At 51.9% G+C, this 25,774-nt stretch overlaps 2 protein-coding genes across 2 annotated transcripts in view; one reads left to right on the forward strand and one right to left on the reverse strand.

The window, feature by feature from the left end:
- Window positions 1-9,155, forward strand: part of TASOR2 (transcription activation suppressor family member 2) — a gene marked incomplete at both ends in the record, with an annotated part of 34,157 nt that extends 25,002 nt beyond the window's left edge. Inside the window, 9 exons of the mRNA XM_079533827.1 lie at window positions 223-1,114; window positions 1,562-1,925; window positions 2,955-3,027; window positions 4,540-6,308; window positions 6,729-6,854; window positions 7,120-7,273; window positions 7,802-7,907; window positions 8,524-8,699; window positions 9,037-9,155. Coding sequence (XP_079389953.1) covers window positions 223-1,114; window positions 1,562-1,925; window positions 2,955-3,027; window positions 4,540-6,308; window positions 6,729-6,854; window positions 7,120-7,273; window positions 7,802-7,907; window positions 8,524-8,699; window positions 9,037-9,155 — 3,779 coding nt within the window. The remainder of the gene's footprint in view (window positions 1-222; window positions 1,115-1,561; window positions 1,926-2,954; window positions 3,028-4,539; window positions 6,309-6,728; window positions 6,855-7,119; window positions 7,274-7,801; window positions 7,908-8,523; window positions 8,700-9,036) is intronic.
- Window positions 9,156-11,275: 2,120 nt separating this feature from the next.
- GDI2 (GDP dissociation inhibitor 2) lies at window positions 11,276-24,993 on the reverse strand (the record flags this gene model as incomplete). Its single annotated transcript, XM_079548954.1, has 11 exons — window positions 11,276-11,431; window positions 11,518-11,572; window positions 12,356-12,500; window positions 13,146-13,317; window positions 14,270-14,369; window positions 15,158-15,289; window positions 15,599-15,797; window positions 16,937-17,071; window positions 17,760-17,859; window positions 18,708-18,815; window positions 24,949-24,993. The coding sequence occupies 11 exons, from the start codon at window positions 24,991-24,993 to the stop codon at window positions 11,276-11,278; spliced, it is 1,347 nt and encodes a 448-aa protein (XP_079405080.1).
- Between the last annotated feature and the right edge of the window lie 781 nt (window positions 24,994-25,774).

Raw genomic sequence — 25,774 nt, forward strand, 5'->3', positions numbered from 1 at the left:
TCTGGGTCCTTCTGCAGCACCCATCACCTTCATACCACGGAGGTTTTGGGGTTTTTATGAACGTGCAAAGCTCGCGTTGGAGAAGCATCCTTTTCCTGACAAACAGGTCCTTAATGTGGAGATATTGGAGAGGTGCTGGATGCCACAGCATCTGTCTAAATGCTGTTCATTTTGAGCCCCCTCTCTCTGACCTTCACTTACTCTATTTTTTTTTTAATGCAGAGTGGAAGGATCCATTCTCCATCCTCCCAAGCGAAGTTTCTTCCCAAAGCCAAGCAGCAGACAGCCAGATGGGTGAGATTTATTCCAGCAGCATCTCTGGCCATGCTTTCGATACGAAGGGCAGTGACTACGAGTCCCATGCCTTGAACTTGCTGGCAGACCTGGCTCTGGGTTCCTGTATTCCTCCCTTTAACCTCGTGGACAGCAGGATGATCTCTTTGTCCTGCAGCTCATCCAGTGACTCTGCCAAGGAGCAGCAGAGTCATCGTAAGCCCAAGTCCTCACGCAGTGCTTCCGACCACGAATACCACAGGGTAGACAAGCTTGCAAAGGCAGCTGTCTCGTCTACTAAAGCATCTCCAAACCAGAAGCTTCCCCCTATTGGAAAAACAGAATTAAAAGACTCAACCCCTATTCCTGGAGAGAAAAGCCTTGGGCTTAACAGCAAGAACAGCCAACAAACGTCTGTGCTGCCTCCAACACAGGAGGCCACCGAGGTGAACAAACACTCCTTCATCTCCTCCGAGCACTCCTACGCCTCGCTGATGCCTGAGCACTCAAAGAAACACAGAGGTGTCCCCTACCCTGGGTCAGTGCCCTCCAGAAATGGGACCAGGAGCTCCCGAGCAGCACCCCTGGTTGGGAAGGTCCTGCCCTTCCGCCACCAGAACAACACCTGCCCTCAGAGCCCCTTTGAGGCCACGATGGCAAGGCGCAGGAGCAGCCTGCGGCCTCCGAGGCTAAAAGAGGACTTTGCCAAATCCCACACGGTCAGCCACTGCGGTGAGTCCATGAAGGTGACGTGCCAGTGGGAGGAGGAGTATCTCTTCCATTTGGACAGCAGGTACACCAATGATGCCCTGGAGAAAACAGTCATCCGTGCCTTGCATGGGTAAGTCAAGCCTGGAAGGCCATCTGCAGGGGACATCTCCTGCTGGAGCACTTTGGGAATGGGATTTCTATGCTTTTTTTTCCCTTTGCTTTGTATGATGATTGCCCTTTTCACTATGCTGAGATGCCCCATTTTGTTGTGTCAGAGGCTCTGTGCCTCTGGAGGTAGAATGGGTGCCTGGAGCTGTGCACGGAATTGCCTGTTTGCAGCTGTGAGTGTCTCTTATTTTCAAGTTGGAAACCACATCAAGTAATGCAGCTGAGCACTTAGAGCCCCCATGCACTGAGGTTTAGCACTGGAGATGAGTTACCTTTGTCAAGCAGAGGGAAGAGAAGGGCATATAGATGTCTGTGCTCATTGCAGGGGAGTTGGATTAGATGACATTTAAGGATCCCTTCCAATTCGGATGATTCCATGACTTCAGGCTGTGTTTGCTTTCTCTTCCAGGCCTTGGGACTCTGATCTACCCGATGACGTGGAAGAGATGAAGCTGATACTTCACATGTGGGTAGCTCTGTTCTACAGCAAGCCCAGCAAACTCCTGAGCAGCACGAGGAAGGTGGTGGAGCACAGCAACCCCAAGAAATACGTCTCACTAAACAGCACTGGAGACTTTTTTGAGCTGAGTGAAGACAGTGATGATTGCTTTGAGTTGGAGACGTGCCCTGCGGATTCACGATCAGACCCTGACCAGACTCCTAGCAGCTCTCTGGATCCCAGCACACGCTGCCAAGGCTGTTTCCACCCAGAGGAGAGCCCTGCAGACTCTCAAACTGATGCTGATGGGACTCCTGGTGTTGTAGATAGTACGGTATCATCCTTTTCAGGGGAGGAGGAGCCTTCCTCCACAAGCTCAGAGAGCCCTTCCCTCACTGAACACGCAGATCAGAGCAACCTGGCTGGAAAATACAGAGCTGAGGAGTGTGTACATGACATCTCAACTGTCACTGCAGTAAGAGCTTGGGGTGTGGGTGCTATGAGCCTGCAGGGCACACGATACATTTTGTGCAAGTAGGTTCTTGTGGGAGGAATGGAGCAGGTGTGCCCATGAGCTCTCTTGGAGCGAGGGAGTACAGCTCCCTGAAGCATGATACATGAAAGTCACTCAACAGTTTGCTGCCCAATGCACACATGCACAGGGTTCTCAAAAAAAAAAAAAAACCCAGAAATTTTCAGGCCTCAATTCCAGTTCATAGCCTGAGCTGTATCTCTGGGCTCAGAGAAAAGCTGTGTCCATCACCGACTTAGAGAACAGGAGCACAAAGTGTGGGAATCCCAAAGAATTGGAGCTAGTAAATATCAATTTTCTCAAGGCCACATAAACACAAGCATCTTCTCTCCAGGGTCTGAGCAAACCCTCAACCACTGGACTTCTCCAGACCCTGGAGAGAAGACTGTGAAACCCTCAGTCACTGGAGATCCAGCATGGCTCAGTTTTTTTAATCAGTCTAAAGGTCTCTACTCTTAAATGAGGGAGAAGGAAAAACACAACTATCCCAGGATGGAGTTTCAAAAGCCTGCCTGTCTCCTCTGGGCATTTTCCAGCTTGTGAATGATACTTATTGGGATTTCAGTACCGTTTGGTCTGTTCTTAAGTCTCCTACTGTATAAAGTAGATAAAAAGCTTCAAATCCTTTCTCTGGCTGTCTGTGGGCATGGCAGTGACTCCTTTGGGGTAAAGGTTCAACCTGGACTAATTTGGGAAGCAAACTTATCTCCACAGATACCATTGGGGTGGTTGTACTGACAAAGTCTGGGTTTTTAAGATGTCTTATGTCCTCATGTATGGGATTTCTCAGTTCCTGCCTTGAAGGTTAACCTCTGAATTATGTTGTTTCAGGTTGAGCCACTCAAGGAGGAACTGATGGATGCTGGGATGATCCCCAGCCCTTCCAATGAGCTTGGTGATGCTGGTGAGCCCCAGACTGTGCTGGGCAGGGAAAACCCACACGGCCAAACTCTGAGTTTCAGCCCAGCTCCCCAGAGTGATGCCCTGTGTGCTCAGCATGGAGGTGGAGAGCAGCCTGAGAACAGATGGGCAGGTGGCCCCAGTCCTGAAGAAAAGGGGAGCATGGAAGATGCTGGACATGGTATGGACAGCAGCTGGGCCACCAGCAATGGACCCCAACGTTGCTGTGATTCGATGCCCTCAGAAGCAAGTCTCAAAACTCACTCAAACCCCATTGGATTTGGTGAAGAAGAGAGGGAATCACAAGACCCCATAGGACATACGGAAAAAGAGGAGGAAAAGGTAGAGGAGGGAAAAAGAGAGAAAGAAGAGTTGGAAAATGAAGGCACGTTCGCAAGACCTGTCGATTTAGCGTTTTCAGAAAGAGGTGATGTAGAGCTGGTGAATTCAGCACCTCCAAAGGACTTTGGCATTCCTGGAGATGGCCCTATGTCCATCCCCACTGCCTCTGTGTTACCCTGTGAGAATGGACCAGTGCCAGCACCGTCGGGTGGGACTGGGGCTGGACCTCAAGGACTTTCTGGTGATGCAGCCCTCAGCCTGAGTGCTCTGCAAGAGCCCTGGGGGACTTTGGCCACCCCAAGGGTAGAGACAAATGGTGTGGGTTTGGCACACGCAGACGGACCCGTGTCAGTGCTGCCATTGTCCCCCGTTCTGAGCCTTGTCCGTGGGGTTACCGTCATGAGCAGCTGCAGATCTGCCAGCGAGATGCTGAGGGATGGGTTGGAACAGAAAGATGAGGATCGTGCGCCCTCTGCAGAAACACGGGGGCTTGCTGGGAGCAAAACTGCCTGCACAACTGACCCTGAGTCACCACGAGGCCAGGAACCCTTCCTAACCCAGTCCCCTGACGCCAGCTCTATCTGCTTCGATGGAGGAGCTGATGTGGGGGCTGCTCCGGGGGACCAGGTGGCCACAGTTCTCCTCCAGGCATTCCTCCAGACTCCACCAAGGAGTGGCCCAGGAGGGAGCCTTTCCCAAAGGTGTGCAGGTGATGTTAGCACTGAACTCACTTTGCTGAACGCTGGTGAGTCGCACCCAGACCAGAACGAGGTTTTGGAGCAAGGGCAGCATGGCAGTCCTTCTGCCAACCACACAGATGTGCTGGATGAGCCCTCGGGAGCATGTGATGGTCAGGGCTTTGCCTTCAGCTGTGCAGCCTGGGCAGGTGGCTCTGACACTGAGGCAATCACTGACGTGTGCCTTGGTGCAGAGAAGCCCCTTAGTAGCAATGAAATGAGCGTAGTTGATGCACCACAGGAGCTGAAGACCTCTCTTTGTGACCTGTTAGAATCAGGTTCTTCCTTCTCAATGAGAGAGGAGGAGCCTGTTGGTGATGTATCACCTCTCACTGTGGCCCAGCACCAGCAAAGTTCTCCAAACAGCCCATCCCCGCCTTCTCCCCATCGGGACCCTTCTCACGGTACTGCTGCAGACCCCCATTGCTGCTTATTAGAGCAAATTGAGCAGGAACCAGACCTGTGCCCACGTGGAAAGCCCTGCAAGACAGTGGCTGCTGTAAAGGAGAGTGTGGCTGCTGAGAACCCAGCACTGGATGGCTCCTTGAAGCCTGAATGTGCAGAAGGAGTGAAGAAGGACTTGGGGCTGTGCCACGCAGAGCCTGCAGAGAGCTCTCCTCTGGATATGCTGACACCTGGAGAGCCAGGATCAAGGCCTTGTTCTCCTCTGCGTGGGCATAAGGCTGAGCCAGACCCAGTCTTTGGCACAGGCCCCAAAATGAGTCCAACTTGTGCTCCAGATGCTGCCCCAAGCTCCAGCTGCATGGGACAGCTACCATCAGATGCTGACAGCAGGTGTGCCTGCCCCGGGAGCCCTGAGGAGTGCGAGGGAGGAAGTAGCATCCCTCCTACCACCCCTGCATCATTTGGAGCAGGGGAGTTCATGCCCATAGGAAAGCCTGCGTCTTTGTGCAGCCAGGATGACTCTGCCATGTTGGCTGATCCAAATTGTGCTGATGAAGAGTTGGAAGAGGGAGAAATCCCTGTTCAGTCAATGCCAACATCGCTGCTACGTGCAGACACTGGAGAGAGCTTAGAGGTTAGTGACACTGGGGACATTTTGGATGCTCTTCTGAAGGCAAAACGCTTCCCCAGCACAGAAAAATGTGTGGGTTTGAGCTGGGAAGATCCATCTTACCGGTCCTCCTCCAGTGACTCGGACTGGGAGAAGCACTTGGGACGCACTGCTCACCCCCTTCTTACACCCAGGGGTTGCCACTGCTCAAGGTCCATGGGTGCCACGAGGACTGACTGCGATTCCTCATCCTCCATGAGCTTGGGCTGCTCGGAGGGATGCAGTGAGGAGTGGGGATCGCTGAGCACTGAGGAGGGCTGCTGGTGGCCCACCAGCCAATGGAATACCAGCAGCAGGCACATGCCACCCTATGTCAATATCACGGACAGCTGGGGGATCTCCAGGGATTACCTGAACTTCACGGTCACCACAAAATGCCCAGGCAGGATGGGAAGCTCACAGGGGCAGACTCATTTGCTGGAGTCACTGATGGGGACGTGGAGGGGTTTTGAAGAAATCACCCAGCACACTATGGACATGGAGCATCTCCGTTTCCATTATAAGCTAAAACAGATCCTAAGGAGTGGGACACCACCCATTTCTACCTCCATTTTTCCTAGAGACTGCTCTCCCCAGCCATCGTCTGTGCGAGGAGCTCCTTCCCCTCACTCCCTGCGAAGCAGGAGCCCTTTGCAGGTGACAATCCTGCCCTCAGACACACGGCCACGTGGCCTCAAGTCCCACCAGCAATACAGCCACCACAGGGACTCCTCCCATTGCACTCCATCGTGGGACACCTGCTGGTGGCAGAAGAGCAGAGCCAGCTCCCCGAACCGGGGCTGTGCAGCTCCTTTCCATCTCAGCAAGCTGAAATATGAGAATAAACTGAAGGACTCCCGTGGGGACATCTCGGTTATCCTCGATGAGTACGCAGAGTTCAACAGGGTGATGCTGAGTAAGGTTGACACAGAGGGTGAGAGCAGAGGGAAGGGTTTGGCACACGGGGAGACCGTCAGCGCTCGGCGCTGCACATCCCTCCCCAGGAGGACTGCTGCCTTTGAGGATGTGATCACAGAGCTGTGCAGCACGCTGCAGTTCCGCCTGCGCAGCGTGGCAGAGGAGGCGTGCAGGCAGCCTGGGATGTTCTACCTGGTGGAGACAGGAGAGGAACCCTTCTTTGCAAGAGTGAAGGTAATGGTTGGATGGGGATGGGAGGCTTTGGGGTCCAAGCCAAGGGCAGAGGGAGAATTACTGAGGTTGAATCAAGTCCAACATCAGCCCCTCGTCACCGTGCCCATTAAAGCATGTCCCTAAAGAGAATCACAATCAGTAAGGTTGGAAAAGACCTCTAAGATCACCAAGTCCAACCCCATCCCCACTGTGCCCACTGATCATGTCCCCAAGTGCCACATCTCCACATTCCTTTGACGCTTCCAGAGACAGTGACTCCTCCCTGGGGCAGCCTGTTCCAGTGCCTCACCACTCTAAGGATTTTTCCCTAATATTGAGCCTGAGAAGCTCTCATGCTCTACAATCAGGAACCATCACAGCTGGCTCTTGCATAGTTGTGAAGATGTTTCTTCTACAAGCACGTAACAATTTCTCTTTCAGACGTTGCTGAAGAAAGATGGCCACGTAGAGATTGAACCTCTGAGCTTCTGCAAAACAAAACACCGGGACACCAACTGGCTGCTCGTCATCATCAGGAACGAGGACATCTCCTCACACATCCACAAGGTGAGGGCTGAGGCTCAGGCATGGAGCTGCCCAGCACAAAGGACCCAAAATGGATTTATTTATGGGAACAGAGCCCTTCAGGTGAGCTTTGGCTCATGGGCTGCAGGGAATGTGCAGCAGATTGATCTGCCTGTAGCACCCACGGTTGTAGAGCTGGGGCTATGGAGACGGGTGCATCAGGGTGGTGCAGACAGAGGATGAGGTGGGCTCTCCATGTTCTCTTGGACCACATGCTGTTTTCACAGAATAATTCTGCCTTGAGCAGGTCCCGTGTTTGCTGAGGCTGAAGCACTGTCCCAACGTGGTGTTTGCTGGAGTGGACAGCCCTGAAGACATCGCAGATCAGACGTACCAGGAGCTGTTCCATACCGGTGGCTTCGTGGTGTCGGATAGTGAGGTGTTGGAAATGGTGACGTTGGGTGAGTCCCTCGTTTGGGTGCAGATGATGAGCAGGTTCAGCTCCTGGCTCCATCTGCAGATTTACCAACTATTTGCTTCCAAAAACTTACCACGGGCATCCTCTCCTAAAAGGGAGCAATTTTTGCCCTCTGATCGGTGCTTGAGACCCCATCTGCATAAATGGGTCCATATCATGGCTCCCAGAAATATCTAAGTACTGGCCACCAAAACCATTGGGGTGAAGCAGGGGATGTGTAGTGACGTCCAGCCTGGACAGGGAGGGCAACAGGGAGACCTGTTTCTCTTCAACTTTTCAATGGGATGGAAAAACAGATCCATATTCCTCCTGGAGATGTGCAGTGGTAGAACAAGTCTCACACTTCACCCTGTTCAGAATCAGGGGGATAAATCTGCAGCAGTGTGTTTTCAAATGCTGGGATGGTATCCCAAAGAGGCTGTGAGCCCTCAGCTCACCATGGCAAAGCCCTGAGGGCCCCACTGTGCCCGGCTTCCAACAGGACCCTTGCTCACTCTTGCTGTCTCCCCAGGGCAACTGAAAGAGGTGGTGAAGGTCCTGGAGAAGCTGAACAGAAGCGGGAGGTGGAAGTGGTTCCTCCACTACAAGGAGAGCAAAAAGCTCCGAGAAAACGTCAGGTAATGGCTGCAGAGCAGCAGATCCTTTGTCCTCAGTGTCCTTGGCAATAGGGCAGGGATGTAGGCACCACAGCAGAGCGTGGGCACGCAGGGGGTGTTGGGTGCCTCCAGCTGGGCTTTGGCATCTCACAAGATGAACACGAAGGTTTTTACATGACAGCTCCCCTTATCAGTGAGCGTGGCATTGCCAGAAGTCGGTATTTGCACAGTCACAGGTAAAACACAAGGATTTATTTTTTAATCTCTATGAGGGAGCAGCAGGACTGGGACCCGGAGAGAAGCTGGCCCAAAATGCTGCGCCTCGCACACGATCCCAGATGAGGTAGAGCTCTGGCAGTCGCCCTGTGCACCCTGCCGCATCTCCATAAGGCAGCTCCCCCTCTCTTTGGCACATGAGCTGGTTTGTTCTCAGCGAGCAGAAAATACTGCAACGAGCAGAAAATACTGCAACAAACGGGGAGAACTCTGATCCTCTCCCCCCTGAGCACACAGCAGTAGCACACGGTAGTTTTTAAGACCCGGTTTCTCAGCCAGCTGAGTTACGACAGGGAGGTGCCTCAAAGCTTTGGGCAGCACGTTTTGGCGAGGACTCGAGCTTGTGCCCCTCTCCCTGCAGGGTGGATGCCAACGCCCATAGGAAGAACTTGATCCTGAAGTCATGCCAAGACCTCATTGAGGTGCTGCATTACCACGCGTGCGATTCCAGCTCGTCCCCCAGATCGGAGTACATGAAGTGCTTGTTGAACCTGCAGGTCCAGCACGTCAGCGCCAGGTTTGCGGTGTATCTCACAGGTGAGGGCAGGCTCCGGGCACCCCCTGACAAATACTGCCTCGTTCAGCTCTCGTTGCTGCTGCAATGGCTGATTTGAGGTGTGGAAAAGCAGCTCTGCATCGTGAGTCAGTGTGCTAACAGGCAAAACAAACAGATTTTTGGGGGAGGTCTCCTTAATTTTGGCAGTTGTTCTGAGCCCGGGGGTGGCTCTGTGTCACACGCTCCTGGCTGAGGCTGGGAAGCTCTCCCATTAACCTGCAAATACAGAATAACTGCGGTGGGATCTGGGGGTATTTTCTGCAGTTTTCAGAAGAATCTCATTTGCACGTCTGCCTTACAGTGCCACTCTTTTTGCAGAAAAGCCCAGCGTCAGCAGAGACGTCTTGGAAAACAAAGGGATCCTCGTGGCCGACATCAGCACCTTCCTGGGGATGGCACAGAAAGTGGCTGCCCCGTTTAGGAGAAGCTGCTGGTAAGAGGGAGCTTGAGATCAACCCCCCCCCCCAGGCTGCAGATTGAGGCATAGGGATGGGATGAAGAGCACCAGGAGCAGCTCCTGGGGGCTGGCAGGGAGTTGACACGCAGCAAGAACCCGTGCCAGCATCTCTGTCCTGCTGTGACAAAGCTGCATATTGGGGCAGCTCCTCTCTGAGCCCTACAGTTCTGCTTGGGGTCTTCCAACCTTCCAAAGGACAGCCCCAAAAGCACACAGTGGCCAGGGGAAGGGTGACTTCAGTTCTGTATATAGGAATTATTTAAAGATGGCTCAGTGCAAATTCTCTTGCAGATTTGCTTCCTGCCATCGAGTTGGGCGTAGGACAGAGGTTTTGTTAACGTTGCAGTTTTTAAGTTATTGTGGTGGTTTTTAAGCAATTAGTGCAGCTGACAAGGAAAGGAATAGGAAAACCAAATGCGGTTTACTTGAGGGGTAGAAGCAATACTATGAGCTCTGGCTTTCCACATGACTGTTACTGTACACAAGTGCATGTGTTGGATGCTGGGGGGGGGGGGTAAGGGGACGGGGTGTATTTCAAATGCCATTTGGGGACCATTGTCAGACTCTGGGGAAGCAGAAATCCACTCTACACTACATTTCAAGTCACCCACGTTGCCTCCATTTCATTGTGGGGATGTGAGTCTCCTCCAGCAAATGGAAAACCCTGTAAGTGCTGGAAAAGAACCTCTTATTTATAGTAACTCAGACCCATGTGCACCGTGAAGAAAACAGCACTAAGGACCTTTGTCAGATACCCTCTGTCTTCACGTGGAGAACATTTTTTGTCCTTTGTTGTTTGTTTTTTTTAATGAAATGACATAAACTGTACAGGATGACTTTGTACATAGTTTGACTAATAAAAGCCTGAAGCTTTCCTATGGACCTTCTCCCTTACCTGTGCTCACTCAGCAGCTCAGAGCAGGGCAAGGCTGTTCCACTGACTTTTTTTACGTGCTCCTAAAGTAAGCAATATCCAAAGCCACAGCAGCGCCCTGCAAAGGAATCGCAGCAGCAGGAATTACCAATACTGCTTGTAGGCGCCAGGGGGCGGCTGCAAGGAGAGAGCGCGCCGGGCCTGCCTCCAGCTCCACGCTTTGCTGCTGCTGCATCTCCTCCCGTCAAAAGCCAAACTGAGGACAGCCGAGCCCCTTTTCTGAGTAGGAAATGCTCTGCCCCACACTCACGTTTCACCCTAGCGAGCAGAAATGCGAGGGATCTCAAAGAGGCGATGCTGCTCGTGCAACTGAAGTGAATCAGACCAGAGCACAGGACTGGTTTTCCAGAATTTGGCTTTACTTCGCAGTACAGAAATCATTTGGAGCCTTCAGGAGACACAAGAAGCACAGGCTCTGTCATATCAATACCGCAGTGCCGTTTGGTCCGTCCCAGAAGCCACCGGGGTTCAGAAAATACTCCCACATCTTGCCTGCTCTGTAATTTGTTCTCTCAATTTTATTAAGATTAAAACACAAAGGAGCCTTAGGCACAGCTGTGTCCCAACCGATGTAAACAGTTTTAGAAGCTTAAGTGGAGGTTAAGTTCCGTGCCCAGAACTAAGCCAACATTTGCTGCTACAATAGATGTGGTCTTTGTCCATAATACAACTTTGCCACAGAGTTAGATTGATGGGAGAGAGACTCGAGGGATGCTGTCCACAATAATGGAGTGCTCAGTTTCTATTTTCCTTGATATCAGGTTTGAGTGACAACCGTCACGTCTACTAGCTCACCAGAAGCACATAATTGTGAAGGATGTTTACAAATGATTAAAAATACAAGGTAAGACACAGCTGTCAATGAGTTATTTCAATCCGCACCAACATCTACGTCTGCAAAAAAAATATATATAGTTCAGTCTGCCTTTCACTTCAAGGTTAGTCATTAAATCAGTAATTTGCCAGATTCTGGACAGCAGCCCTACTAGAATGAAATAATTAACACATGATATCCAAAAGGGGAACATTACCAGTGCAGTACTCTTCAATCTCTCAGAGATGGGATTACAAAAGCAGGCCTTACAATATTGAATTTCATACAGTGTTCATTAAGTTCCTTATATATTCATATTAGCCGATTTAATTTCTCTAATTAGAGACTCTCATTACTGCTGCTCCTCCTCCCCGTAGATATCGTTCTTCTTGCGTTTCATCTCTTCAAAGTCAAACTCTGATCCCATCATCCTCTTATAAATATCTTTGATGTCGTCGCACGTTGTCTCGAAGTGAGTGGTGGCGTCATAGGTGCGAGAAATGAAGATCTGGAAGGAGAAGGAAAAGAGGCAGCAGTTACAGCACCAAAGCTCTCCTCCTTCAGAAGCCACCCCTGGGCACAGCCCTTACAAACCTGGCTCTCAGTTCCCAGGTCGGTCGGTGCAAACAGGTCGCTGATGCTGACAAACCTGGAAGGAGGAAAAGAAAGCTGCTTCAGCGTGGGTTTCAAGTAAGAAGAGCTGAATTAGAGGTCGCTTAGAGGGAATTCAGGATTTCAGCATCTCTGTGAGGCTGAAAGGCATTCAGGTCCCAAAGCCCAAATGGTGTCCTGGGCTCCTTTAGAAAAAGGGTGGCAGCAGGGACAGGAGGGCATTGTCCCTCTCTGCTCTGCCCTCGTGAGGCCCCATCTGCAGCACTGAGTCCAAGTGTGGGGCCTCCAGCACAAGAAAGACAGGGAGCTGTTGCAGAGCGGCCAGAGGAGCCACAGAGATGAGCAGAGGGCTGCAGCACCTCCACTACAAAGTCAAGTTGAGGGAGCTGGGCTTGTTCAGCTTGGATAAAAGAAGGCTGTGGGGTGACCTCACTGCAGCCTTCCAGGACCTGAAGGGAGACAGGAGGGGAGTCAACTCTTTACAAGACAACAACAGGACAAGGGGAAATGGTTTGAAGTTGAAGGAGGGAGAATTTAGGCTGGATGTTGGGGTGGGAGGTTCTTTACTATGGGAGTGGTGAGGTGCTGGAACAGCTGCCCAGAGAGGCTGTGATGCCCCGTCCATCCCTGGAGGTGTTCAAGGCCAGGTTGGATGGGGCCCTGGGCAGCCTGGTCTGGTATTAAATGGAGAGGTTGCTGGCCCTGCATGTGATCCTTGAAGTTCCTTCCAACCCAATCCATTCTGTGATTCTCTGCCTTTGTCCTCAGCTCTGCACTTGCTGCAGTGTGGGAGGTGAGGAGGGGTGAGCTGTGTGCTTACTTCTGCTCAATGGGCTCCAGGAGGTCCAAGGCCGGCTTGATCTCTTTCTCTGGGTCCGCGGTTTCCACAGTAGTGCTGGCGATGGCGATGTACTTCCCCTGCGCTGCCACGTTGTGTGCAGAGGAGATCATGCAGACGTAGATATCTGGGGCAGGAAGCACACAGCAGCAGATCAGGACACGCCAGGTGATCAGGCCTGCCCCATCCCAAACCCCCTCTGCTTCACCCACACTCCTTCCTGTTCCCCTAATGCTGCATTTCCCCCCATCCTGCACGCAGCCCTCAGCCCCCACACACTTTCCACCCACTTCTCCTGGAGGTTCCCACGTGGCACTGTGACCACAGGCACACAGACCTCTCTCTCTCACACACAGCTGAAGTGCAGCCTTGCTGGAGCCCAAAGGACTTCCAGACATTGGTTTGCGTGCTTAAACACATCAGGAAAAGTGTAATTAATATTCCAGCATACAAAGGTGCCACTGCAAGGCTGCAGCAGCTTCCTGGAGTGGCACAGAGCTGCCACCAGGAGTTAAGGAACTGAGGGGTGCCCAGAAGCAGTGACACTGAACAAAGCCAGGGAGCAGAAAAGCAGAGCCATGTGGGGATTAAAAAGCTTCACGTGAGCACTGCACGGCCCAGAAGGAAGCCAGGAAGCTTCCCCTGGAGGGAATGCACACTGAAGGCACCTCTCCAGAAAAAGAGCACGAAACCTGCCACAAGATCTGCACGAAGTACTTCTTCCTTCCGGGGATGTGCACAAACCCTGAGCGCCGCTGCTCTCCACACACACCTGATTTCCGATTGACCTGATTCTGTGGAATGATGATCTGGCACGAGTTGGCATCGTTGGTGTTCTTGATGGGGTGGCTCAGGATGCAGATTACCCGGATCACTTGGCCAACCTTTGTGACACGGTCCGAGACGTAGCTGGGGTCGCAGATGAGCTGTTTGCAGCGAGCAACCTGCAGAGAAAGGGCAGCGACGCGTGGAGGCGCACGGCTGGACGGCGTGCAGACTTTGGGGGAGGAATGGCAGTAATCTGAGGTGGCTGTCCTGCCCCCAGCTGCACGAGGATTGTATTTGGCTGTCTGCTCCAGCTCAGCACAAATCACAGCCCCTACTACACAGAGCTGTGTGACCGATCACATCTCCCCCTCGTTACTCAGCGCGTAATTAAGCTCTTACCATTAGAGAGCCCGGTCCTTCCAGTCTGGGACCGTAACGTGCTGTGGTCAAGGCTGAATCAAACTGATAAGAACTCACTATTTCACATTATACCTCATTACCACGGTAATAGTTTCACATTTTGACCAATTTTGAAGCCTGCAAGCAGCCTGCACTTGGGCACATCAGTCTTACAGCACAGATTATCACCTCTGCTGCTAGCTGGGATACATCACCCGTGCCCAGAAGGGACACGTTACCCTGCCAGGGAGTGCTAAACTGTCCTGTGAAGCTCCCACTCCATTTGCAAACACATTTATAGCTTCCAAGCAACTCGCAGCACTCTTGCTAGTTTTATATTGCTGAGTTAAGAAGCTGTGGAAAGGCCGTGTGCCAGCAGGCTGAGCAGCTAATCCTTAATGTCAAGGGCAGAGCTGGTTTCATACCCAGGTTAGACAGCAGCGAGCAGCTTCTTTCCAGTTTTACCAGCCTGGTTTATTTAGAAGACAACATTGCTGCTCCCTGGAGAATCATTCCGGCTCCTGGAGTGGGATTACTGTATTGTTCTCCTCACATTAAGATTATCAGCACTTCTTAAGCTCACGACGTGAATAAACTGGCACCAGCCAAACAATTTAGCTTCAACTGAGGGGTTTTCTGCTACATTTGTTCAGATCGATGACTGACAGCCTCAGCCTAAAGGCAAGACAGCGATAATGGGAATAAGGGAAGAACCAGAGGGTACCATACCTCCCCTTCAGACTTCACACCAACAACTTTGCCATTTTCTATCACAATCTCTTCAATGGGCTTGTTCAGCATGTAGGTGCCTCCATATATAGCACTTAGCCTGCAAGAGTAAAGCCACTTCAGCACATCCCACAGGTTTTTCTTTCTTTCCAACAACCCTTCCAGCCCCTTGCTTCCATTCTGCTTGGACAAACCATGCATTATGCTTAAACCTCTTCAAACTATGCTGCCTAAATATCCACACAGCAGATTTGTCTGCCATTCAGAGGCAGCTGTTCAGAGGGCTGGAGCACTTCTACTGTGAAGAAAGCTTGAGGGAACTGGGCTTCTTTAGCTGTGGAGATGGCTGTGGGGAGATCTCATTGTGACCTTCCAGTACTTGAAAGGAGCACATAAACAGGAGGGGGAATGGCTGTTTATGAAGGTGGATAGTGAGAGGACAAAGGGAAATGGTTTTAAACTGAGACAGGAGAGGTTTAGGTTAGATGTTAGCAGGAAGCTTTTCCCCCAGAGGGTCGTGAGGCACTGGAACAGGAGGTTGTGGATGCCCCTGGATTCCTGGAGGCATTCAAGGCCAGGCTGGATGTGGCTCTGGCAGCCTGGTGTGGTGGTTGGCGACCCTGCACACAGCAGGGGGGTTGAAACAGGATGATCATTGTGGTCCTTTGCAACCCAAGCCATTCTATGGTTCTATGATCCTACAATTCTCCCTGCAATGCATCAGTGTTGGGAGTGAATTACAGGTGCCACTGCATTCAGCTAGAAGGAATCCACTTGGCATAACAGAGTCCTGCAGCATGAACGCCGCAGGCTGTGCTGGATCTCATCCCCCCAGCAGGTGCCACAGGAGAGCTGAGAAAACATTGGAAGCCAAAATCAGGTTCTCACCTTGCAAATCCCTGTGGCAGCTCTCCGAGGCCATAGAGGGGGTAAAGGTATGGGCTTTTCCCGTACCGAGCCAGAGACTCGCTGTAGAGCTTAATCCTGTTGATTGTTTCTTGGCATGGTTGATCGAGGTAACTGGAGAGGGAAGTCAGAAGATTTGCACCGTTTCATAAACCAAGACTTGAGGCAAAAAATACACCCAGAAAAGTGGAAACTTTCCTTTCCAACACGTTGCCTTGCCCACCCGACCGGGGAGCGTTTCCCTTTCTGAAAAGCACTCCGCATCACCAAGTGTTGCTCAGGAAGGTGATACTGCATCAGTTTGGGAATAGGACAGGATTTAAACATCAGCAGAGGACCCACCCCACGCACGCTGTGCTGTGTGAGACACCCAACCCACAGGCTCTGTTCTGAGCTCGGAGCGCTCACTGAAGCCACACTTACTCGTCAGTCCTGTACAAGGCGAGGGCATGGCCTGTGAAGTCTATGACATCTTGCCCCAGGTCAAATTTCTTATACACATCACGCATGGTGGTCTTCTTGGGATCGACGCCTTCGAAGGTGCGGGGGTCGTTCTCATCGAAGTTGGCCACGTACACTAAGAACTTCCGGAACCGGCGCTTCTCGAACAAACCCATTAAGCCTACAGACACAGACGTTCTGTCAGAACTCACACAAATGGTTTCTGGAACTGCTGAGTTCTTCAGCCGTCGCTCAGTGAGGCAGAGATCGGCCCCAGCTGCTAAGCAAGGCTCTCTGTTCCAGCAGGAGAGCTCCACGCAGCTCCTTCCAACTGCAGGAAAGCTTGGAGAGCAGCTTCCACCAGACCTGCTGAAACGCCTGACATGGGCTTCCAAAAAGAGACCTGTGTTTGGCATCTGCCACCAAAGCAAATGGTGCCAGGCTCTCTCACAGACTCAAGGAGCTAGCAAGCACTGCTGGCATCAAAATCCCAACGCAAGATTGCACAAGGCACCATTAATGTGTTTTAATCCTCTGCAAATTGGAGAAGCAAGACAGGGCTTGCTGAAACACAGCACCAGATGCAGCTCCGTGCTCTGTCAGTTTGAGTCTCTTCAGAAACTACTGACAAGGCAGTAGTGGGGCCAACCTGAAGGAACAACCGATTGCTTCACAGCAGCCACAGAAATAACCTGGTGCGAGGAAGGCTCCCACGTGCAACCAAGCTGCATAGAGGGAGCTGTATCTGCAGGAGTCACTGGAGCACACAATGGTTCTACATACATCATGCAGCTGAAGCTAACGGGCTGCCCTCTGCTAGCTCCTAATGCACACCACCGAGTTATTATGCAGTTTTACAGTGAAGAGGGAAGTGTGAGCAGCTGAGAACAGTGAAGACTGAGCTTGGTGCCACGTGGACTCGGTCATGCTGGTTTGCCTGCTGACAAATGCGACGTTTTTCTCATCATCCCATCCACTGAGGAACCAACATTACATATTTACAGGAAGCACAAGCCTCAAACGTAACCTTTGGATGAATTAAAACACTGCCAAATTCTCCTGCTCTGAAAGCTCCAAGAAAACAGTAACTCGAGGCTCAGGAAAGCCCAAGAGCCACAATGCAAGTCAGAGTGGATGCAGAAGGGCTACGTATTAAGCATAACCTGTGACAGTGATGGAGTTGCACACACCACCACATGAAGAGCCAAAAATGTCTTTCTGACACCAGCACAGATCACTTATCCTTCTACACAGACCTGTCTTGCCTTTATTTAGCAACGACAGCCTCAGTAGAGGAAAAAGTAAAACACAGCTACTCACTGGATGCCAAGGCTTCTGCCTCAGTGGAAGGAACTTTGTAGATCTTGCCTCCCTTGTAGACAAAGCTTCCCTCGATCACCTTGAAGTCTAAATAGCGAGTGACTTCTGTGTAGAGCAACATCTTTACCAGCTGACCTGTAAGAGAGGTTTGGCACAAGTCACCGGAATCAGCCTTCAGCTCATCCACTGCAGTCACAACCACTTTGCTTTCAGCTCCACATCGCACCCACACAGCTCTTACACCTTTGGGTAACAGACAGGGAGTGGCAGAGGTTTATTATTAGGCAGCTGTAATGCTTTCTTACAGGCAGTTCACAGCCTCCTCATCGTTACTCCAGCTTCCATCAGCCCTCTGAGTAAAAGCCATCCTGCAGCACGTTCATCCGCTGCTGCTCTGCTCTCTGTAGTTTATCTGCACTCAGCGTGGCAAACAAGGTCACATCTTTGGGCTGCAGCAGTTTCTCACCCTCACCATTCAGATTAGCAAAGTCTGCTCTGGCTTGAAATGCAAACACTGAGAGGACTTTGGAAAACAACCATTCAAGCCTTTAAAACGTGCCTCTGCTGCACCCACTTTGAGCCAGAGACATCTTTCAATTGGAGAAATGCACAGGCAAAGCAATCACAGAGCAGGAGCTGCTGCATGAACACCTGGCTGTGTGCAAATCAAGGGCAGCAAGCTTCCAGCAGCTCTGCAATGCTTCAGCAAGTTCCCCAGGAGATCACAGAATCACAGACAGCTGAAGGGCTGCTGATTTCTTTCCAAGCTGAAGGTTCCAGGCTAAGCTTATGAGGTGAGATTGGAAAGCTCAGCGTTGCTTACCATTAGCCATAAGGAATTTTGGAATTAGGTCCACGTTCCAGTCTCTTCCTCGTCCCATAGATTCTGGTGGAGTTCCTGGTAGATTAAACCTTTTATAGAGCTTTGGAAAGAATATAAAACTTATTGTAGCAGAGGAAATATCTATGTGTATACTTTCTCCCACACAGGCACACGCTTTCCACCCTCACATCTCCCCAGCAGAACATAAGCTCTTCACAGCAAGCTTTTGGCCAGGGTTTCATTTTGAATCTGACTTTTGATGCAGCACACAAAGCACATCCAGTGAACTCTCACAATAAGGATCAGGCAGCGTTAGTTTGCTCACCCATCCTCTCTTCCTGCAAGGCTTAAAAAGCTTGGCAATTTACAACCTGCTGAACCAAAGTACCTTTTTACTAAAGGTAACTTGATCCAAATCCTTCAGAAGAGGACAGATTCCTCCAGGTGTTGATACTGGGGAACAGATTGAAGTCTCTAACTTTAAGCAGCAAAGAGAGCAGTGCTTTCTCTTTAGGGATACACGATGTCACAGCAGAAGCCTGCAACCAAGTGAGGAAGTGCCCTCGTGGCCAGATGTGCTCAGCCTGCACCACAGCAGGGCACAGAGAACACCCAGCATTTTTTAGACCAACATCCACCACCAAGCACTGCAGAAAAGATTGAGCTGAGGGGTTTTAATGTCCAGCTGCTGGGTGCTGCACTGCCAAGCAATCACTCAAACACGGCGTGCTGACAATTGCAGGAAACAAGCGCTATCTACAAAGCAGAAACACAAGCCCTGCTTTCCTCCCCACCATGAGCTGGTGTGGAGGTACCTTAAAACAGTCTGTGTCAAAGGAAACCCTTAAAGAGTAATTATTTGAAATCCACCCTTAGGACAGCCAGAAATAAAGCCCCTTTACATGCCCGGGGAGGACACAAGGGCTGGGTGTCAGCTTCTGTACTTACATCCTCCAGAGGTGTAATGGATGCACTTTCCCCTCCATAGTAAGAGTTCCGATCCATGTGAAGGACTTTCTTCCCGTTCACTGACATGATCCCAGAGAGGATGCATTCCTAGAGAGGGAACAAAGATGCAAAAGATGCTCATCCTTGCAGACAGGCAGCACCACCAGCTCAAGGGGACAGCAAGAATATGAAACCTTGCCTTGAAGGAATCCAGGTAGCTTCCTCATAAACTCAGTCCTTAATTATTTGCCACGTTGGGTCACACAGGACAGTCAGCAGTGACTTTCAGAAGGTACAGGCAGCACAAAGAAGAAATAAAGCCATTTGGGAGCCTTACCACCTTGGTGACACTTTGCTCTCCTTGCTGTGTGTGCACCCAGATCACTTTGAGCAGCTGATCAGCTGCTGCACCCAACACAACACCAGAAAGCTGGGAGTAATCTTGGAGGGACACAGCTTGCAGTACTAGCAAAGTTGAATGTCCATTAAAACACAACTGACCTGGTCACCAACTCTGGCTTTCACAAACCAAAAAGCTCACCAAGAAGTTGCCTACTTGCATGCCTGGAATGGCTCATCACAGACTTACTGATCTTGCCTGTTCTGCCTCAGCTCCCTGCAAAAGGAGAAATGAGTTCATCCTCCACCAACCTCTGCCAATCATTTGGGTTGTCCAGCCCCAAGAGGAGATGGAGAGGAGGGCAGGAGTCAGACTCAATGATCCCTGGAGGTTTCCCACTGGGATATTCTGTCATTCTAATTCGTAGATATGAACCACATCTCAACGACCCCCCCAGGCCATTCCACTGCAGGAAGGTTGGGCTGGAAGTCACGCATCCAGCACCAGCAGCTGGCTCCTGCAGCACAGATCCACATTTTGGCTCTTCCTCAGCGCCCCACACGCATTTGCAGAGCACAGAAACCTCTCCTCCTCCATCACTTCTTCCTGCTGCAGAGTGTAGGAGATTTCTTTCAAACCCAATTATGGGCTCGTTCTGGTGGAACGAGGCCCTGCCAGTTCATCACCAATGGGATGCCACAGTAATTCAGGCCCCAAAGAGCAGAGCAAGTTTCACATTTAATCCAGGTAACTTCCAACAGTTTGCTCTCAGAATGGGACACTTCTTCCTGCAGAACCTCTCCACGATCCACTGCTCCTTCAGCCACCACAAGACTCTCTGTGGGCTCCAGATCCCATCCTGCAAGGCCCCCCTGCTTTGCAGCAAGCAGAGACCCTCCCAACAGACACATCCAGTCTCACAACGCCAGCAGAGAGAGCCACAAACCTCACAGCGAGGAAGCACTACACAAGCGAAAGTACAGTTGGCTTTTATGGTTGTCAAAGTGTTAATGATCTACCAAAGCAATGCAGGGCTGTTGCATCACCGTTAGCCACTGTGATCTCCTCTGTGAAACCAGAAATCAAGAGTGCTGGCATCACTGGTGCCATTTGCTGAAATGATTTGATTCCCTGGAACGTCTTCCAAAGCGCTGCCAGCCTCCAGGCCCAGCCCGAGATTTCAAAGTATCCATTGGAAGGATGAAGATACAGTAAAGGCAGCAGCAGCTACTTTTCTTCTGCCCAGATGTCAGCTGATTTCCTTCCTCCTCCATTTAAGGAAACTTCAAAGCGTTTGTTGTTGCCCTGTCACCCCAGAACAACACGCCCACTGCTTCCTATGAGAGCATCCCTTCAGCAAGCCATGCTGCCAGCATCACTCAGCAAATCTGGGTACCAGTAAGAGATCTTGATTACCTTTCCAACCTTATTTCATCCCCATTAAACGCCGATACGGGGATTAAGGCCAGCTTATCAGGTTCACCCTATCACCACAGTCCTCAGTGCTGGAATCCCACCCAGGCCTTTGCAGCCGTTTCCCATCGCAGGCGCTGAGCCGACGGCCCGTTCATCAAACACACAGGATGCACAATGGCTTTATCCTCCCAGCTCAGCAATTCCTTTGGGCAGCTCTGCTGGCTGAGCGTTCAGCTGTAGCTGTTCTCACACTCAGAAACATCAGATGTGTCATTTGGGTTGGGGAAGGAGGAAAACAAATAGGCTGCGTCAATCAGGGAAGGGCTGGAGAGTGTTTAGACTGGGGGGGAAAAAAAGGAAAAAAAGAAAAAAGGGGAAGCTTCTGAGTTCAAATCTGTGGCTTTCTGATTGTATTCTAGACATCAACCCTGCTCAGATTGGTAAAACTGAGCAGCTGCTGGCAGCAAAATGGCAGCAAGAGACAGCAGAGGGTGGTCCAGGTGTCCAGCTGGAACAAAGTCTCTGTGCAAGTGCTGGTCACGCTGTGCTGCTACACTCCACGGCTCCAGGCAGTGCAGGTTATGACACTCAGCTCCCAGCAATGGCTTAACGTTGCAGCAATCGATCTCATGTGCAGCACTGCTCTGTGGCGTAACAGGGGGTGAAAATGTAGAGACACTGCACCCAGAATACAAACCCATGGCAAAAAAAAACACCACAGGAGTGAGGGGAAACTCAGCAGTGGCTCCCCTCACTGCCACAAACTGGTCACAAGACAACTTTCTGCACGCAGACACCTCCAAAAAGTGTGGGAAGAAAGTGTTTCTATGGACTTTCTCCAAGTAGGGCAGCAGTTCAGAAAGGCTCAGACAGACCGATGGAAACCTGAGCCAGCGCTGTTTCATCCAACAGCTCCGAGGGGAAGATCTGCTTGGCCCTACAAGCTGCAAAAGCAGCGAGCATTTAAGCAATGCCCTCAGCGACTGGGGGATGATGCAAGGGACAGGGATGCTCTGCTCAGTCCTCACTGCCACTCTGATGCTCTTTCTAGGTCCTTACGCAGCAAGGTCTGTGCCTGTACGAGTGAAAACAAAGAGCCAGGCCTCTCTGCTCCTACAGAAAGTGAATCTGTACCTCTGTGATGGATTTACATTGCTTTCACATGGTGAGGCAGTTGGCAGGTAAGAAGCTTAGCTCAGCACAGCAGTGCCTGCAACGAGTGAAAACCCCACAGGAACGCAGGGTTCATCTGTTGGGGCTGAACAGGGCGCTTTGCTTTTATGCTCAGCGTTCACATCCAGCATCTGAGCACAGATAACCACCTCAGAGCTGTTAGGATTACGTTTGAGAAGCCATTCCCAGCAGCATCTGCAGTGTGGGAGAAAGAGGAGCTCCATGCTGGGCAGCCAGACACAAACATCTGCCCACAGCCAGCACTGCACCACGTGCAGGGAGCTCGGCAGGAGCACGGCGCCCTGATCTGAGCACCGTGAGGTTAATTGTACCTGATGTGCAAGCCTGGAGTACCAGCAGTCATTCAGGATTAAAGATGGGCTGTGATTATTTTTTCCCCCTCCGTGCTCCCAAGACACAGCTTGGCACTGCCATTAGAATGCATCAGAGGAGAGATGGGATGCATTGAGAGCCAGGAGTCCCAGCCTGCACCCTGCCTTCGTTACTGGGTGAAGAGATTGATATTGAGAGAAGCCATTCCCGGAATGCTCTCAGGTCAATCAGAAATGGCATTCACACACGTGCCCTGGTGTACTCACACAGCCCTGTGGATGCGGTCAGAACTGACCACTGCAACAAACTTATCTGCACCTTTTTTTTTTTTTTTTTATAAATGGCTTTTCTTTACAACCAGCAGCCGATTTTCACCTTGGAAGGAGAAAGAAAATCCCTCCAGGAGAGATCAGACGTTCACTGCATCTCCCACGTGGGCTGGGTTGGCTGTTCTACGGGTTTTGTCCCCACATCAGTCCCTAGGAATTGTAGGTGTGAAGACCCAGCACAAAAGATGGGCGCAGCGCAGCAGGCAGCAGTGAGCAAACAGGATCTCCAATTCATCTCACCCTCTTTAGGCAGCGCTCTGCCTGCACCAGGCTCTGCCCTGACACCACAGACCGTTAGATAGGACGAGGCACATCCCAACTCACCAGCTGCACCATGTCCAGGTGAAGCCCACCGTGCTCTAACTGGCATTTCAGAGGTAAAGGCCACACGCTGCTGTCCTGCAATCTCTCAGCTCACCTCAGAACCCAGATGTCATTTATTCCTTCTAACCCAATCGCTGATCATTAGCACAAGCTCGTCTCACGAGTGATTCCACAAGAGGCCTTTTGTCAAATCTACGCTGGCATTTGTCAGTTTGAAGTTAAGCACGGCGCTCACCAACTCGATACCAAGCTTCCCTCTAAAGCATAAATTAACATTTTAATGGCGCTCGCATCTATTGGAGGCCCAAAGAAGCTCATTAGATTTCATCTCCCCCAAAAGTCCCGCTTTGGTGAAGGCAGATGCAGCGTTTGGGGACAGCTTTCCCTATCAGAGGGAAGAAGGGTTTGGTTTTGGGTTTTTTTGTTGCCTTGTAGGTCATTCCTGACAGCTCAAAGGAAGAGCCTGCAGAGAGAGGAACGAGAGCAACCACCACAGTTGGCTTCACCCCACAACTCTCCCACACTCTGCACATTTCCTTTGTGCCACATCGTGGTTTTGTGACAATCCTTCCCAGAGAAACCAGATAGGAAAGCAGCTTTGTCCTCAGCCGCGTGTCAGCAGACACCCTGCCTCCCCTCAATCACAGCGCACATATTTGTATTTACAGGGACCACCAAAAGGGGAAACGGGGTGGGGGAAATATCACAGCCAGCCCCAAAGACCTTTCTCTGCCCATCCACCAATGAACAGGAAGAAACAAAAGCAGGAAAAGCTTGAACGAGAGGAAAACCTCTCCACCATATTGGATTTTCTCCTCCTCCTCCCCCCCCCCCCCCCCCCCTTCTTCAGACAATGCCTCTGATTTGCAACCTGCAATCCAGCACCAAGCCCTGAATAAAAGCACAGCAGATAAACCAAGCAGCAGCTCAGCACATCTCCCTGCTTCGAAGGCAGGCAGAAAACTGAAGCAAACCCCACCAGCAGCAGCGCTGCCATTTTTTTTTTCTTCCCCTGTTCTTTTCTCTCCTTCTCAGCCGCCTGCAGCAGTGTGGGGCCGCATCCTCCACAATAGGACAAAGCCACAGCGCTGCTCTCCACCCTCCCCCCCCCCCACCCCCTCCCCTTCCCCCCACCTCACCCCGAGTGCTGTCAGGAAGGGTGAACAGCAGCAAAAGGTGGGACAGATTCGGAGCAGGGGGAAAAAATTAAAGAAATAACGAAAGCAGAGGGATTTGACAGGCGTGCAGGGCTCACCCGCATCCCCATCCCCCCCCCCTCCCCCTCCTGCTGCAGTCAGGATGGAGAGCTGAAGGCTGCAAAGGCGGAGCAGCGCGCGGGGCTGCCTCCACCCTAAGATGGGCTCAGAGCTCTGGATGGTTCACAATAATAATAATAATAATAATACAAGAATGCAATTCATCCCCTTAGCGCTTTGTTGTCCCCACCTCTCCTTAAGTAACCGCATTTTCTGGGGGGCAGAGAATAGGGAACGACCCCCCCCTACCAAAAAGGGTATGAAGGGCTATGGGGGTACAGAGCAGTGCTGTGGGGAAGGGGGGTGGGATTATAGGGGGGCTATGGGGGAAGGCAGTCGTACAATGGGGAAGGGGCTGGGATTATGGAAGGGGGCTATGAAGAAATGCAGCAGTGCTATGGGGAAGGGGATGGTATTATGGGGGGGCTATGGGGAAGACAGCAGTGCTATGGGGAAGGGAGTGGGATTAAGGGGGCTATAGGGAGAAAGCAGCAATACTATGGGGAAAGAGGTGGGATTAAGGAATACAGAGCAGTGTTATAGGGAAGGGGTTGAGATTATAGCAGGGGACCTAAGAGTGTACACAGCAGTGCTATGGGGAAAGGGTTGGGATTATGGGGGGCTATGAGGGAAGGAGTTGGGATTATGGGGGGGGCTATGGGCATACAGAACAGTGTTATGGGGAAGGGTTACAGGGGTACACAGCAATGCTATGGGGAAGGGGTTGGGATTATAGGGGTCTATGGGGGGACACAGCAGTGCTATAGGGACAGGGTGGGCAGACCCAATTTAGAGGGAGGAGGGATAAGGAATTCTCACAGAATGAGGATGAAGAACACAATATGCAGTGGGGATGGGGGAGAGAATGAGGTGAAATGGGTGTGTGTGGAGGGGGGGGGGGGAAGGTGGACAACAGGAGCCTGAGGAAAGGAATGGTGAAGCAGCCAAGGCGATAACGGGGGGACAAGGGAGGAATGAGCGCGGCTGTGTGAGGGAGGGGGCTATGAGGGAGCGGGGCCGGCAGGGCGGCGGCTCAGGGCCCAGGCCCGAGCGGGGCGGTTCCTCCTCACCGTCAAGCCGGTGCCCAGCACGATCACGTCGTACTCCTCATTCATGGCGACGGCGGAGGAGGAGGAAAGGAAAAAGGGAAAGGTTTCTCACGGGGTCTCTCCGCCGGCCGAAGGTTGAGGCGAACCGGACGTTGAGGGGCCGCGGGAGCGGAGAAAATGGAGCCGCCGCCGTGAGGAGAGCGCGCCGAGGGGGGGGGGAGGGGGGCGTGGCTTCGCGCGCCCCGCCCCACCCCCTCGGCTGTCACTCATCGCCGCGCCGCCACGCCATTGGCTGAGCGCGCCATCGCTAAGGGGCGGGTGCTGCGCCGTGACGACGACGGCCGTGCCACCGTGGTGGGGGCGCGGCGCGCATGCGCGCTGCATCCTTTCCCTCCCCCCCGCTTTCAACCCCAACCTCCGCTTTCCCTCCCGCTCGTCGCAGCGCGGGAGGAGGGGTCACGTGGGCGGCGCGCGCATCGCTGCGGGGTTTGGTGCGAGGGGTGCGTGCACGCGCGTGCTGCTGGTGCACGGCTGCATGCAACGCATGGCTGTGTGCACGGCGATGTGTGCCAATGGGTGCTGCACGTGTGCAGCGGTGCAATGGGTTCCTGCTCAGGTGCAACGTGAAAATAGGCATCGGTGCAAGAGGTGCTTGCATAAGTGCAATGCCCACGTGTCCATTAGTGCAATGGAAGCCTGCCTATGTGCATGAGTGCAGTGCACAAAGGCAGGCACCCAATGTGCACGTGTGCTTTAATGCAGTGGTTGCCTGCACGCATGCATGCATGGGTGCATTGCACTGATGCACACTGCAACAGGCAGGCACCCAGTGTGCATCAGTGCAATA

Source organism: Tetrao urogallus (genome assembly GCF_951394365.1).
Source record: "Tetrao urogallus genome assembly, chromosome: 1".
Classification (NCBI taxonomy): domain Eukaryota; kingdom Metazoa; phylum Chordata; class Aves; order Galliformes; family Phasianidae; genus Tetrao; species Tetrao urogallus.